The sequence below is a fragment of the Felis catus genome, chromosome C1, assembly GCF_018350175.1.
Source record: "Felis catus isolate Fca126 chromosome C1, F.catus_Fca126_mat1.0, whole genome shotgun sequence".
Classification (NCBI taxonomy): domain Eukaryota; kingdom Metazoa; phylum Chordata; class Mammalia; order Carnivora; family Felidae; genus Felis; species Felis catus.
Genome location: NC_058375.1, coordinates 21,377,061 through 21,389,641, shown reverse-complemented (window position 1 = coordinate 21,389,641; position 12,581 = coordinate 21,377,061). Strand labels below are relative to the sequence as shown.

General features: G+C 42.9%; 1 protein-coding gene across 14 annotated transcripts in view; it reads right to left on the bottom strand.

The window, feature by feature from the left end:
* Positions 1–1,858: 1,858 nt before the first annotated feature.
* PHACTR4 (phosphatase and actin regulator 4) overlaps positions 1,859–12,581 on the bottom strand; it is a 134,396-nt gene continuing 123,673 nt past the window's right edge. For all 14 annotated transcript variants that reach the window (XM_045035382.1, XM_045035380.1, XM_045035385.1 and 11 more), the window contains 5 exons: positions 11,743–11,798; positions 10,339–10,400; positions 8,146–8,283; positions 7,404–7,480; positions 1,859–4,168 (listed from right to left, as the gene is read on the bottom strand). In XM_045035382.1, the coding sequence (XP_044891317.1) occupies positions 4,153–4,168; positions 7,404–7,480; positions 8,146–8,283; positions 10,339–10,400; positions 11,743–11,798 (349 nt within the window). In that variant the 3' untranslated portion in view covers positions 1,859–4,152. The remainder of the gene's footprint in view (positions 4,169–7,403; positions 7,481–8,145; positions 8,284–10,338; positions 10,401–11,742; positions 11,799–12,581) is intronic.

The window sequence follows — 12,581 nt, the reverse complement described above, 5'->3', positions numbered from 1 at the left end:
TCAAAAGCTGCAGACTAGTCAAATACATTAAGAGCTGAAAACAGAGTTTGGATGTGGCAGTTAACTGAGAAGTTGCTGGTGGCCTCAGGCAAAGCCATTTTAGTTTGGATTTAGTTTAGATTTTAATGAGTTGAGTGACTATGGCTGTAGAAATGGAAAACCAGGTATATGGACCAGAGGTTACAAGCCAATGTCGAGAAGCCTATTCAGTTTACATCTACATCACTTCTTTTTTTCTGCACCTGTCACTCATTTAGCTCAACTGCTTGGACTGTACAGGGAATGCGAGGTGCTTAACATTAGAATAGATTATGTGGAGGGAGTGTAGGAAAAGCTGGAGGTAGGGCGATAGGTTTAAGAGAAAAGAGATAAGGGAAGACTGTTTTTTCCACAGGTGGTGGATAGGAAGGAGATAAACACTGACTGACTGAATGAGTGAATGAATGAATGAATGGTGGTGCGTGTGTGCCTCTTCAGTACCAGATGGAGGAAAACTGAGGGTGTTTGGCCTCTGTGCTTTCTTGGGGGAAGAAATTAATGGTATCCACACAAGAGACCGATGGAACAAGTGGCCCAGATTGCTGGTGGTTCCTGCTCTACCCTAGAGCCTCCTGGAGCTGAAATTGGTGGTTCAGGCTGGTTTTTGGTTTCAGGGCTTGGCTTTCCTTTGTGGAACGTTCTTATCTCTCATCGGTACGCTTCCTATCCCATCTCTTCCTATTCAATATCCACTGCGTTTGCCCTTTCTGAAAGTGGGTTTTCAAACTTCTGTTTCCAGCTGCGGTCCCCCCTCTCCTGGGCACACTAATCTAAATCTACAAGGACCGTAAATTCATTCATCGTTTCAGCAAACACTGAGCAACGTGCACCTTCAAAACACCCTTCTGTAGACAATGCTTAACCTCAAAAGAGCGATGGCAACTTGAGACCTCTTCGGAGCTCAGTGGGGTTTGGTCTTTGGAGGGCAAGAGAAGGAAAATCTGGGAGCTGGTGGAACCCAATGACATGGGCAGTTGTGACCATGGTTTCTTTGAACTCTTGGTAAAGGGTGGTGTACTAATCAAAGCCAGTCTCTGAAGTGACAAGAGGAAAGTGAGTCATTTGGTGAGGCTACAGGGATTGAAACTGGGCTGCTTGCCAGAGGAGTACATGAGGTAGGAGCTGTCCTGCTATGCTGTCAGCCTCAAGTCTATTTCCATGGGGTCCACACACAGTAAGTCCTTGGAGGGACAATCGACTGGGATGCAATTGCCTGTCCCTGAATATACGCAGTGGATACATAATTTGCTTTGACCTTTGGAAAGCAACTTCACCTCCCAGGTTCTTTTTCCCCTTACCTTCCAAATTAGGGGTGGGATAAATAGGATAAAGGACCCGGTGCCATACCACCGGGGGCGGGTGGTGGTGGTGGTCACAGTTGACTTTTTGTCATATGTGTGCACAGTCAGACACAACATGACTGACCTTACCTCTGGCTACACTTAATAATGTTAGTATTATTTCTCCCCCTCATATACTTCTTTTAGGGCATCTAGTAGTATTTTACGTACCATTTATAAGCTAGCTTAAATCTTTTGGAATAAGGTAGAATGTCAAAAAAAAACAAAAACAAAAACAAAAAAACAAACACTTCAGGGGCACCTGGGTGGCTCAGTTGGTTAAGTGTCCAACTTTGGCTCAGGTTGTGATCTCACAGTTTGAGCCCCGCGTCAGGCTTTGTGCTGACAGCTCAGGGCCTGGAGCCTGCTTCCGATTCTATTTCCCTCACTCTGTCCCCCTCCCCCACTCACACTCTGTCTCTCTCCCTCTCAATAAATAAATAAATAAATAATAAATAAAGCACTTCATACCAGAATAGTATACTTTGTCTTTTTTTAATTCTAAAATACTTTATAATTAATATTGATAGGAAGACTGATATACAACGCAATTATTTACTTTACAAGGAGATTCTGTACATCAGGGAAGCATCTTAAAGTACAATACATCAGACTTTTATTTCTTCTTTACATTATGATTACGAATTGTTACTTACATAAAAAGGGAACACAAAATCCATTATATATATATATATATATATATATATATATATATATATATATATAAACACCTGAAAGGACTTGACCCCCAAAGTATCTTGTTTCAAAAGAACGTGAGATGAAAGATGAACCAGAGTCCTTTGTGGCACACAGAAAGCAGACAAGTAGCTCAGGAAATCCAATTCTGTTTCACACTTGGCACATTAAGGGAGAGCGAGGCAGCAGCAGAGGGTTTGGAAATGTCACCGTAGCCACAGAGAATGCTAGCATACGTCAGTCTCCAAAGCAAGAGAGGTTCGAAGAAGTCATGTGTGTGACCGCCTTATATTCAGACCTCTCACAACAGTGTACAACTGTCACTCCTCTTCCTGCAGTCATACCAAACTGTAATGAGCTTCAAGGAGCTGTGGACCCTCTCTAGCTCCATAGCCGCAAAGCATCGGGCAGTAACCGAGTAATCGGAATGCTTCCCGATTCCCCATACAGAGAGAAGACACTACCTTTTTAAGGTCACCTCAGCTCTTTTGTTTTGACCTCATGGGTTCTCCCTGTTCAGCAAATCTTATATGGACGTATTAGGAGAAAACGAGTAAGAATCTAGTGAACAATTACAACAGGGACTGCAGAAGAAATCGGCGAAACAGCCACAATTTTCTGAACATTAAAAGAAAAAGGCCACATTCATCAGTTAAATAGGAACAAATTTTTTTCTTCCACTTAGTCTGGATAGGAATTAGAGGGAAATGGTGAGGCAGTATGGTTTTCCAAATAAAAAAGAAAGCAAATAAATTTTCTGTTTTAGGAACATTTCATATTAATATACATTACAAATACAAAAAGAGGTGGGGGCCGAGCCAAGGCCCAGGCACCAACGACACTGGCTCCTGCTTGGCAGAGGAGGGGTACGTGAGGTGGAAGGAGCCAGAGAGGCTCAGCAGGGGGACGGGTACCTGGAGGGGAGAGGGTGAGTACAGCAGGGAAGGGCAAACAGCACTGAGCAGGAGGGAGGAACAGCGGGTCCTGACTGTGCTCCTCCTACTTCCGCCTCCAAAGTCCTCTTCTGGTCCGCACCCCACTTCCCTAGGACCTTGCAGTGACTCCGGCTGGAAGCGTGGGGGCCCACAGCGGGCGGCTGGCTCCCACAGAGTTGCCACAACTCTGTTTTCCGGAGGAGAATACATCTATTGGTCAGAATGATTTAGAATATCATTTGGTGCGACAAATGTACAACAGCTTCTAAACTTTTTAGAAGTTTAGTTAGTTAAACTAACTGGGTTAGTTTTGTGCCAAAATGCCATTAACAGAGAGGCCTTTTTTGGTTTTGTTTTTGTATACAGAAAACACATATGCTTTCTCACTGTCTTAACTTGGAATCTAATTGCAGCTCAGATTGTTTAATAGGCAGGAAAAACACAAGTTTCCAGCACTTCTTCAAGATCATTTTTTTTTTTTTAATTTAAAAAATAAAAATCAGGATGACTTGTGCCAGAAAGGAACATGTCAGATCCTGAGCTCCCCTCAGGCCGCGCTGCCCGAAGAGGACTTTATTGCTGTGTGACAAGAGGTATAGTGCGCTGCTTTCCACTGACGTTCCGATGTGGTGTGGAGGTGTCCCCGGGAGGTGGTGGCCCCTCTGCCAGAAGGCTGGGGGCCTCCAGAAGGTTTTTCCCACCACCAGTTGGATTTGATGGCTGGGGCCACACAAGGGGCACCCACGACCAGGACAGGGTAGGTAAGGCGAATGGTGCGAACTGTGCCCCAGCACAGGCGTCATCTTGGGGCGACGGTGCGGGTGGCCACTAACACTCGGAACCGGCAAGGGGCCCAGAGCGTGGGTGGGTGCTGAGGCAGACCCCTCAAGTATGATGCAATGTTAAAAGGTTCAAAAGCACGGATGAAGTGTTCAGTTTTGCCCAAAGCAGCACATGACCACCCATTCCAGTGAAATGCTACATTCAGAGAAGTGCTGTTCGCCCCAGAGCTACATCCCCGAGGACTCAATCCTGGCTGTGCTGCGAAGTGCAGAAGTTCCTTCCACATCACTCTGGAGACCGAAGCAGCCAAGCAGCCCTGTTTTGGGGGGGCTGTTTAGCTCCTCTCTCAGACTTCAGCATCATGGACGATGGTAGCTAAAAGAGATGAGCAAAAAGGGCCGAGTTACCAGGTATTGTAGCTTGTTTTGCTGTGATTATCTGAATAGTCATGAAATGTTACGCTCTAATTTTTTTTTTAACTTTTATTTATTTTTGAGACAGAGAGAGACAGAGCATGAACGGCAGAAGGTCAGAGAGAGAGGGAGACACAGAATCCAAAACAGGCTCCAGGCTCTGAGCTGTCAGCACGAACTCAGACTGCGAGTTCATGACCTGAGCTGAAGTCGGACGCTCAACCGACTGAGCCACCCAGGCGCCCCTACGCTCTAATTTTTAAAAACTGCCTCTCTGCTACTCTAATTCTACCTAACTTTTCTTCTTCTTCTTCTTCTTCTTCTTCTTCTTCTTCTTCTTCTTCTTCTTCTTCTTCTCTCTCTCTCTCTCTCTCTCTCTCTCTCTCTCTCTCTTCAAGTAATCTTCACACCCAATGTGCGGCTTGAACTCATGACCTCGAGATCAAGAGTCACTCAAGGACTCAGCCAGCAAGGAGCCCTATTTTCCCTAGAGCGCTTTTCTGGTTCATTTTCCACAAACAATTTTCCCCTTAAGAGCCACTCATAATTTTATATTTTGAGGCTTTGCTTCCCTCCCTGGGCTCTCAGCCTGAAGATCCAACTGTCTTCTAGGCATCTCCACCTCAGTGTGTCACAGGTTTGTCAAGCTCAACATACACAATGTGCTTTCCAGTTTGTTTACCGTCTGCCTTCTGCTTTTAGAAGAAAAGCTCCTTGAGGACAGGGACTTTATCTTGTTCTATGTTATATTCTAAGCACCTCCTTAGTACTGTTATCTACCAGGTAGGAGGTGTGTGATAAATATTTGCTGAATAAATGTCCTGAAGTGTTCACCTCAACTCCTCATTGACTTCGCAGACATCAAAAATGACAAGTTTGAGTTCTAAGAGTCCCTTGACTACTTTCTTTAATTCATCCCTGGAATCAAGAGATTGCCCAACCTGGTTCTGTGCTTGAAATGGTGTCCAAATCCATTTCTCTCGCATTCTCACAATCGCTTCCCTGGTTAGCTACCAGTGTGCTCCCTGTGACTATTTTAGTTACATACATACATACATTTATTTATTTAAAGTTTTTTATTTTTATTTTTATTTTTTAGTAATATCTACACCCAGCGTGAGGCTCAAATGCACGATCCCGAATCTAGAGTCGCATGCTCTTCTGACTGAGCCAGCCAAGCGTCCCTAGTTTAGTTACTTCCTGCCTGGTTTCCTTGCTGCTAGTTTCTTTGTCCTACTACGTCACCTTCCATCGATCCACCAGAGCTCCACCTGAAACGCTCAGAACTCCAGTGGTTCCAGTGTCCTAGCGTAACAGTCAAGGCTCTTCAGGGTGTGACCCTAACCCATTGTGTTGGTCTCCTCTTCACCACACTGCTCCCATGTGTCCCCTGCTCCGTCACATTTTCCGTAACCCAGAGATAGTGTGCACTTGCTCACCTCCCATAGCCTTGTTAATGCTGGTCCCTCTGCTTACAATGCTGCTTGGTAATGCTGGTTCCTTCCTTCTTGTTCAAATAAATTCTTTCACGTGCTTTAAGATCCAGCCTAAGTGGCATCATCTCTATGACTCTTTCTTTTATTGTTGCTCGCTATAGTACTTTATTATTATTGTAACAACAATGAGAATGGCTAACACTGACATAGCCAGAAAACGGTGGAGTTGGGATACGAAATCTGGCCGATTTAGGACTTAGAATGACTGGGGCATTTATCATATTGATTGCACTATATATTTAGTAGTGCACAGGTCTTTTTCCAGATTAGAGCACAGTCTTCTTGCTGGCAAATTTGGCTTGTTATCTGAGTTCATATTACATTGCCCTGAATAGTGTTACTGGCTGTTCAAAAAATGTGCCTTCTCTCCCACGCTGAGCATAGAGCCTGCTTAAGATTCTCTCTCTCCCTCTGCCCCCCACTCACTCACTCGTGCTCTGTCTCTCTCAAACAAAATTTGCCTTCTCTACTATCTCAGTTCGGTACAAAAAAATTCTGTAATTAAAAGAACCTTTGCCTGGATTGTGATGGAAAAACGTTTAACAATTATTTTATTTTCCAACTTTGCTTGCTTGCTTCTTTTTATAGCAAACTGTAATTGTCATTGTATTTTCCTTCATTTAACCTCTTTAAAAAAAAAAAAAAGTTTATTTACTTAGAGAGAAAGCATGCAAGCAGGGGAGGGGCAGAGAATTCCAAGCAGGCTCTGCACTGTCAGTGCAGAGCCCAACATGGGGCTCAATCTCATGAACCATGAGATCATGACCTGAGCCAAAACCAAGAGTCAGAGGCTTAACCAACTGAGTCACCCAGGCACCCCACCTTTTTTCTTTTTTTTTAAGTTTACTTTTAGTAATTTCTACAACCAACATGGGGCTTGAACTCATGACCCCAAGATCAAGAGTCGCATGCTCTTCTGACTGAGCAAGCCAGGTGCCCCTAGCCTCTCTTTATAAATGTTCTGAGAGTCACCTACATACTTTCATTGATTCCATTTGTAGCCAGCTGATTCTTTAGGTGGGTCCTTAATCACAATAGTAATTCCACACCAAAATACTTCTTGGCTTGTTTCATGAAGACAGGGAACTAAAATGAAGTTTATATACTAAATTGGTAAGATCAGCAGTGCTAGAAATAACCGAAACCAGAGAGGGTGAGATACTGTCTAACTTAGCAACAATTTCCTTATATAACACCTGGGACACTGAGGCACAGGAAGAGAGCACCCAGGGGCTTTCCACCAGTCATTCCTTTTTCCACTCCTGGTTCTGCAACTTACTTAACCTTTTGGGGGACTGTTTCATTTTGTTTCTTCTCTCTTCTCTTCTCTTTTCTTGTTTTAGATAAGCTCCACACCCAACGTGGGGCTTGAACTTATGACCCTGAGATCAAGAGTCACACTCAACCGACTGAGCCAGTCAGGTGCTGCTGGGCCTGTTTCTTCATCAACAAAATGGGGATATTAAGAAAGCCTGTGGGGTTATCGCAAGGATTAAATAATATACGTAAAATACCACACTCAGTATAGGCATTTCCTACTGCCTCTTAGTTGTCATCCCTGTCTCTGAATGTAGTCTTCTTGCAGTCAACATGCTGTCTCCTTCTTTTAATGATGGCATTACGAGTCCTTCCCATCTGGACAACTCTGTTGTGTCTGTTTTGTGGTAGAGCTCTACTTAGCTCACAGTATTTGGCGCTTACCGTGTAAAATGTTTGCTCTCTTCATGAACCTCCATCTCTGAGCTTTTAAATTCATTTAATTCTTTTCTTATGGCAGCCTGTGGAGTAGAAACAAAAATGTTTTAGCATCTTCTGTCGGCCATAGTACATATAGCAGTGTCATTTGCCATTTATTCTCCCTTGTGCTTATTAACTTCATGAGTCACTGCAACCCGTAGCAGGCAACCCGGAGCGAGCAAAGGAGCCAGGTCCACACGCTGAGCCTGGTACATGTCGCCTTTCTTAACACTATTTATCTCATAATAAACCGAATCTCTCTAGTTACATCAGAACACCTAGAGAGCTAAAAAGAGATAGTGTAACTTTTATAGTTTATAGTTTTTTTATAGTTTTATAGTTTTACAGCATGTAAAAATGCTTTTCCTGTTATACAAGTGAAATACAGGTCATTACTAAAACAGACCACCCAAACTCCCTTCAACAGAAATAACCACCATTAAAATGTGTTTTATTTCCTTCCAGATTTGTGGACTCTGTGATGTAGCAAGGATTTTCTTTTTTTTTTTTTTTTTGGTTGTGGTGATGGAGTCATTAGTATAAAGTTTTGGTTCGTACATCTTGGCATTTTATATCTTGATTAGAAATTTAACATATCAAAAAATAAAAATATTATGTTTTCCCCTTCTAGTTAGTGTATTACATTCTTCAAATAGAGACACACACACACACACACACACACACACACACACACAGAAACAGGCACCTTGTCAGCAGGGGTCAGTTTGGTCCAAGGTTTGTCAGCTCGCCGGTCATAATCTTGAGCATCTGTTACTTCCACATATTCATTAAATCTGAGAATCTTCCTGGCAAGTAGTTCAGCCACAGTCGGCCTCTGACTGAGCTGAAAGAAATGGAGCCTCTTAATTCATTATGCCAGGGATGAGGCATCAATCATGCATTCAAACCGCCTCTAACCCAGCGCTTCAACCTTACTGCACACTGGAATTGCCTGGGGACCTTTAAACACGATTGATCCCTGGGTCCATTCCCAAAGATTCTGGGTATTGGGAGGTTTTGTTTAAAAAAAATTTTTTTAACGTTTATTTATTTTTGAGACAGAGACAGAGCATGAGCAAGGGAGGGGCAGAGAGAGAGGAGGAAGACACAGAATCCGAAGCAGGCTCCAGGCTCTGAGCTGTCAGCACAGAGCCCGACACGGGGCTCAAACTCGTCAACCATGAGATCGTGACCTGAGCCGAAGTCTGATGCTCAACCGACTGAGCCACCCAGAGGCCCCTTGTTTTGTTTTGTTTTTTTAAATCTCCTGAATGCCACAGCTAACATTGAGAACCATAGCTATAAACCAGTATAACCAGTATACCCGGTGTTTCTCAAACTTTAATATGCATACAAAGCATTTGGGGATCTGGTTACAATGTAGATTTTGATTAAGGTCTGAGGTGCGGCCTGAGATTCCGCATCTCTACAAGCTCCCAGGTGATGCCAATGCTGCTGGTCTGTGGACTACATTTTGGGGAACAAAAGGATCAGAGCTAGACACTAACATATAATACATTAGGAAGCGAATATCTTTAATATGAAAGCAAGGTCTACTGGGTAATATAAAGGGTGAATTTCCTTTTATTATGAATAATGCCAAGATCTGGTAACGAATCAGGATTTAAGGTTGCATAGTCAGGTAACCTGCTCAATCTGAAGGCATCGAGTCCAGCTCTGGCCTCTAGACTGAGCTCCCCTCAATCTAACAAGGATAATTCCTCTGTTCCTGGGGAAGGGGAAAAGTGGGAGAAATCAGGAAGAAACCGTCTAGATCCTTTGCTCTTCTGGGGATTCTTGTAAGTTTTAAGAAATATCTAGAGAGTTCAGGCCAAATCAGAATCTACAGGAGGCAATTACAAACTATTATTGTGGAAAGGAAAGGAAAAAGCTTAAAAGCCAACACAGGTCTAGGACAGAAAAGATTCTACCCCATTCGATCTGGGACCAAGAACAAATCCCAGTTGGTGTTTTTATACTTCTGGTATATACTTCTGGTTTATATACTTCTGGTAGTGATACTTCTGGTATCACTAAGGGTCAGTTCAGTTCTTTCTGATTAGAAAACACCAGTGTGCCTTGCAAAATTGAATGCTACACACTCCTTCTGTTACCGTCTCTATTACTTCAACAGGTTTTAGAGTCTACATCAAATCCCAGGTTTGCCAAATAAAAGGTCAGAATTTATGCAAACATTAATGGAGCACCTTGTGCCAGGCATTCTTTAAATAGTAAAAATGGGATAAAAGTGCTTTTCAAAAAAAAATTTTTTTTAATGTTTATTTTTGAGAGAGAGAGGACAGAAAGTGAGTGGGGGGGGGGGGAAGGCAGAGAGAGAGAGGGAGACACAGAATCTGAAGCAGGCTCCAGGTTCTGATCTGTCAGCACAGAGCCCGACATGGGGCTCGAACCCACAAACTGTGAGATCATGACCTGAGCCGAAGTCAGATACTTGACTGATTGAGCCACCCAGGTGCCCCAAAAGTGCTTTTTTTTTTTTAAATGTTCATTTTTCAGAGAGAGAGAAAGAAAGAGAAAGAGAGAGAGAGAGAGAGAGAGAGAGAGAGAGAGAGAGATGAGAAGGGCAAGGGTATAGAGAGGAAGACAGAGGATCTCAAGTGGGCTGTGTTGACAGCAGAGAACCGGATGCAGGGCTCGAAGTCATCAACTGTGAGATCATGACTTGAGCTGAAGTCAGACACTTAACAGTCTGAGCCACCCAGGCACGCCCCAAAAATGCTCTTGATAATGTTGTGTTGTTTTCAGTATCTGCATCATGTATTACATTTTCATAGCAACCTATGGCAATTCAAGTCAAACGTTTCTTTCTAACCAAATAGGTCATTCAAATACAAGATATGTGGTCAGTAGACTGAAACCGAACAGCTGGGCTACATACCTTTCTAGTAAGACGACGTTTAATCTCTCGTTTTTCTGCCTGCCGATCAGCTTCATTTTTAGCTACAGTCAATAGTCCAAAACAAAGAATATTACTTCAAAATGGCCATTTGCATATCAAAGTATTCAGTAATCACACGGCAGATACTTCTTATAGGCTCCAAGTCAGAATAAAATACTAACTTTGGGGATGGCCAATCAAGATAATTTTCTTGTCAACTGGTAGAGTCAAATACTTAGGAGCGAGGGTCAGCAGCACTATGGTACCAAATCCAGCCAGCTTCCTGTATTTTTACTGTCCATGAGCTAATAATGATCTTTACATTTTTTAACTATTTATTTTACGTTTATTTATTTTGAGAGAGTGCCTGCACCTGTGCGCAGGCAGAGGGGGCGAGGGGGAGAGGCAGAGAGAGGGAGAGAGAGAATCTCAAGCAGGCTCCACACTGTCAGCACACAGCCCAATATAGGGCTTGATCTCACAAACCATGAGACCATGACCTGGGCTGAAATCAAGAGTTGGACACTTAACTGACTGAGCCACCCAGGCGCCCCTGATCTTTACATTTTTAAGTGATTATATTTACTATGTGCCCTTTAGAAAACCTCTGCAGATTCTTGCTCAAGAGCAACCCCCAAGAATGAAGAATGGAGATCACACTAAGTTTCATGTGATATGTCTACAAAGGTTTCTAAGTTTAAAATTCACTTAGTGACTAAGCTGTATATATCCACATAGTGATGAGGGAACAGGGGGGATGGACTGGGCAGACTGAGCACGCCCACAAGTAACTCTATGAAGCCTAATCCTCTCAGTGTGGTGGTTTTTAAGGGCAAAATTCATCCTATAATCTGGAAAACTAAATCAAATGTATATCAGATTGAATGTTATTTTAGGAAGGTAATTATGCACATAGAAAGTAAATGAAACACATGGTCTTATTTTGTGACTTTAGATGTACCAAAGTCTTAAAAAATGAAAAAGACAGGAAGGCTCCTGCATCTGGGCCTTGCTTTGGGCCCTAGCCCTCAAAGTCCACTAGGAATAGGAAGGTGCACAGCCACAACCTCACTTCCCTGAGGAGGAAAGTTGGGCAGTATCTGCCACATGCTGTCAAATCCTCCCCACATGGCCAAAGCAGGTCTCAGGATACTGTGAGAATATCGGAACAAAATTTTCTGGAGGTTCCCAGTACACTAAGCAATACTATACTGATATCTTGTAAAGGAAGCTTGGGGGAGTTCTGTTCCTTCCGGAGAAAAGATATGAATAGTCCTCCCTGGGCCGAACACCCTCTCCTTGGCCCTTGCAGAAAATGCTTCTCTTCTCTACTCTAGTATGTGCCTCAAAGTCAGAAATCTACAAAGAAAAGCTGTACAACTTTATGCCCATAGCCGGACTCACGTTGTAGTATATTCCGCTGTTCTAGTTCTTCTGCTGTCGGTCTTTGACTCAGTCGTCTAAAAAGGAGATAAATAAGGGTATTGCCCACGTTAAACCTCCCAATTCCACTTATTCAGAATTGTTTTGCTCTCAGTTTATATTAGCCCCTACATTAGCAAGAAAGCAATACATTTTCAAACTGTTTTGGTATTTCATTTGTTTATCTGATTGTTTATGAAACAATTTTCATGTTGAAAGTGTTAACATGAATATTATAACATAAAAAGAAACTGTACATGCAAACAGGAGGAAAAGATTCCAATGCTAGCTCTGATATTAACGAGCCCTGTCACCACAAAAGAGCTCAGTCAGATCCTGGGTGTACTCATCTGTGAAGTGAAGGTTTGCACTGGACTGGAAGCTCCCAAACAGACCTGCGGAAGGAGCACAGGCCCTCAAGACACGTAACAGAAATTCTAACCCAGAAAACCAGAATGAGGACTGAGATTTTAATATATATATATTTTTACAGTCCTTCTCACGACTCTGATAACTTTCTTTTGATTTTTAAACCAGTGATTTTGCAACTACTGGAATTTAAAGTTGTCTCTCTCTCTTTCTCTCTTTTTTTTAATCTGAATCTGAAGCAGGCTCCAGGCCCTGAGCTGTCAGCACAGAACCTGATACGGGGCTTGACCTCATGAACCATTAGATCATGACCTAAGCCAAAATCAAGAGTGGGATGATGAACGAACTAAGCCACCCAGAGACCCCTCATTTCCATTTTATAATTTCAATCTCCCTGCCCCCCGCAAATAAACCTGCTTTATGTACCTATAGTTTTCAATTTCTAAAATTTT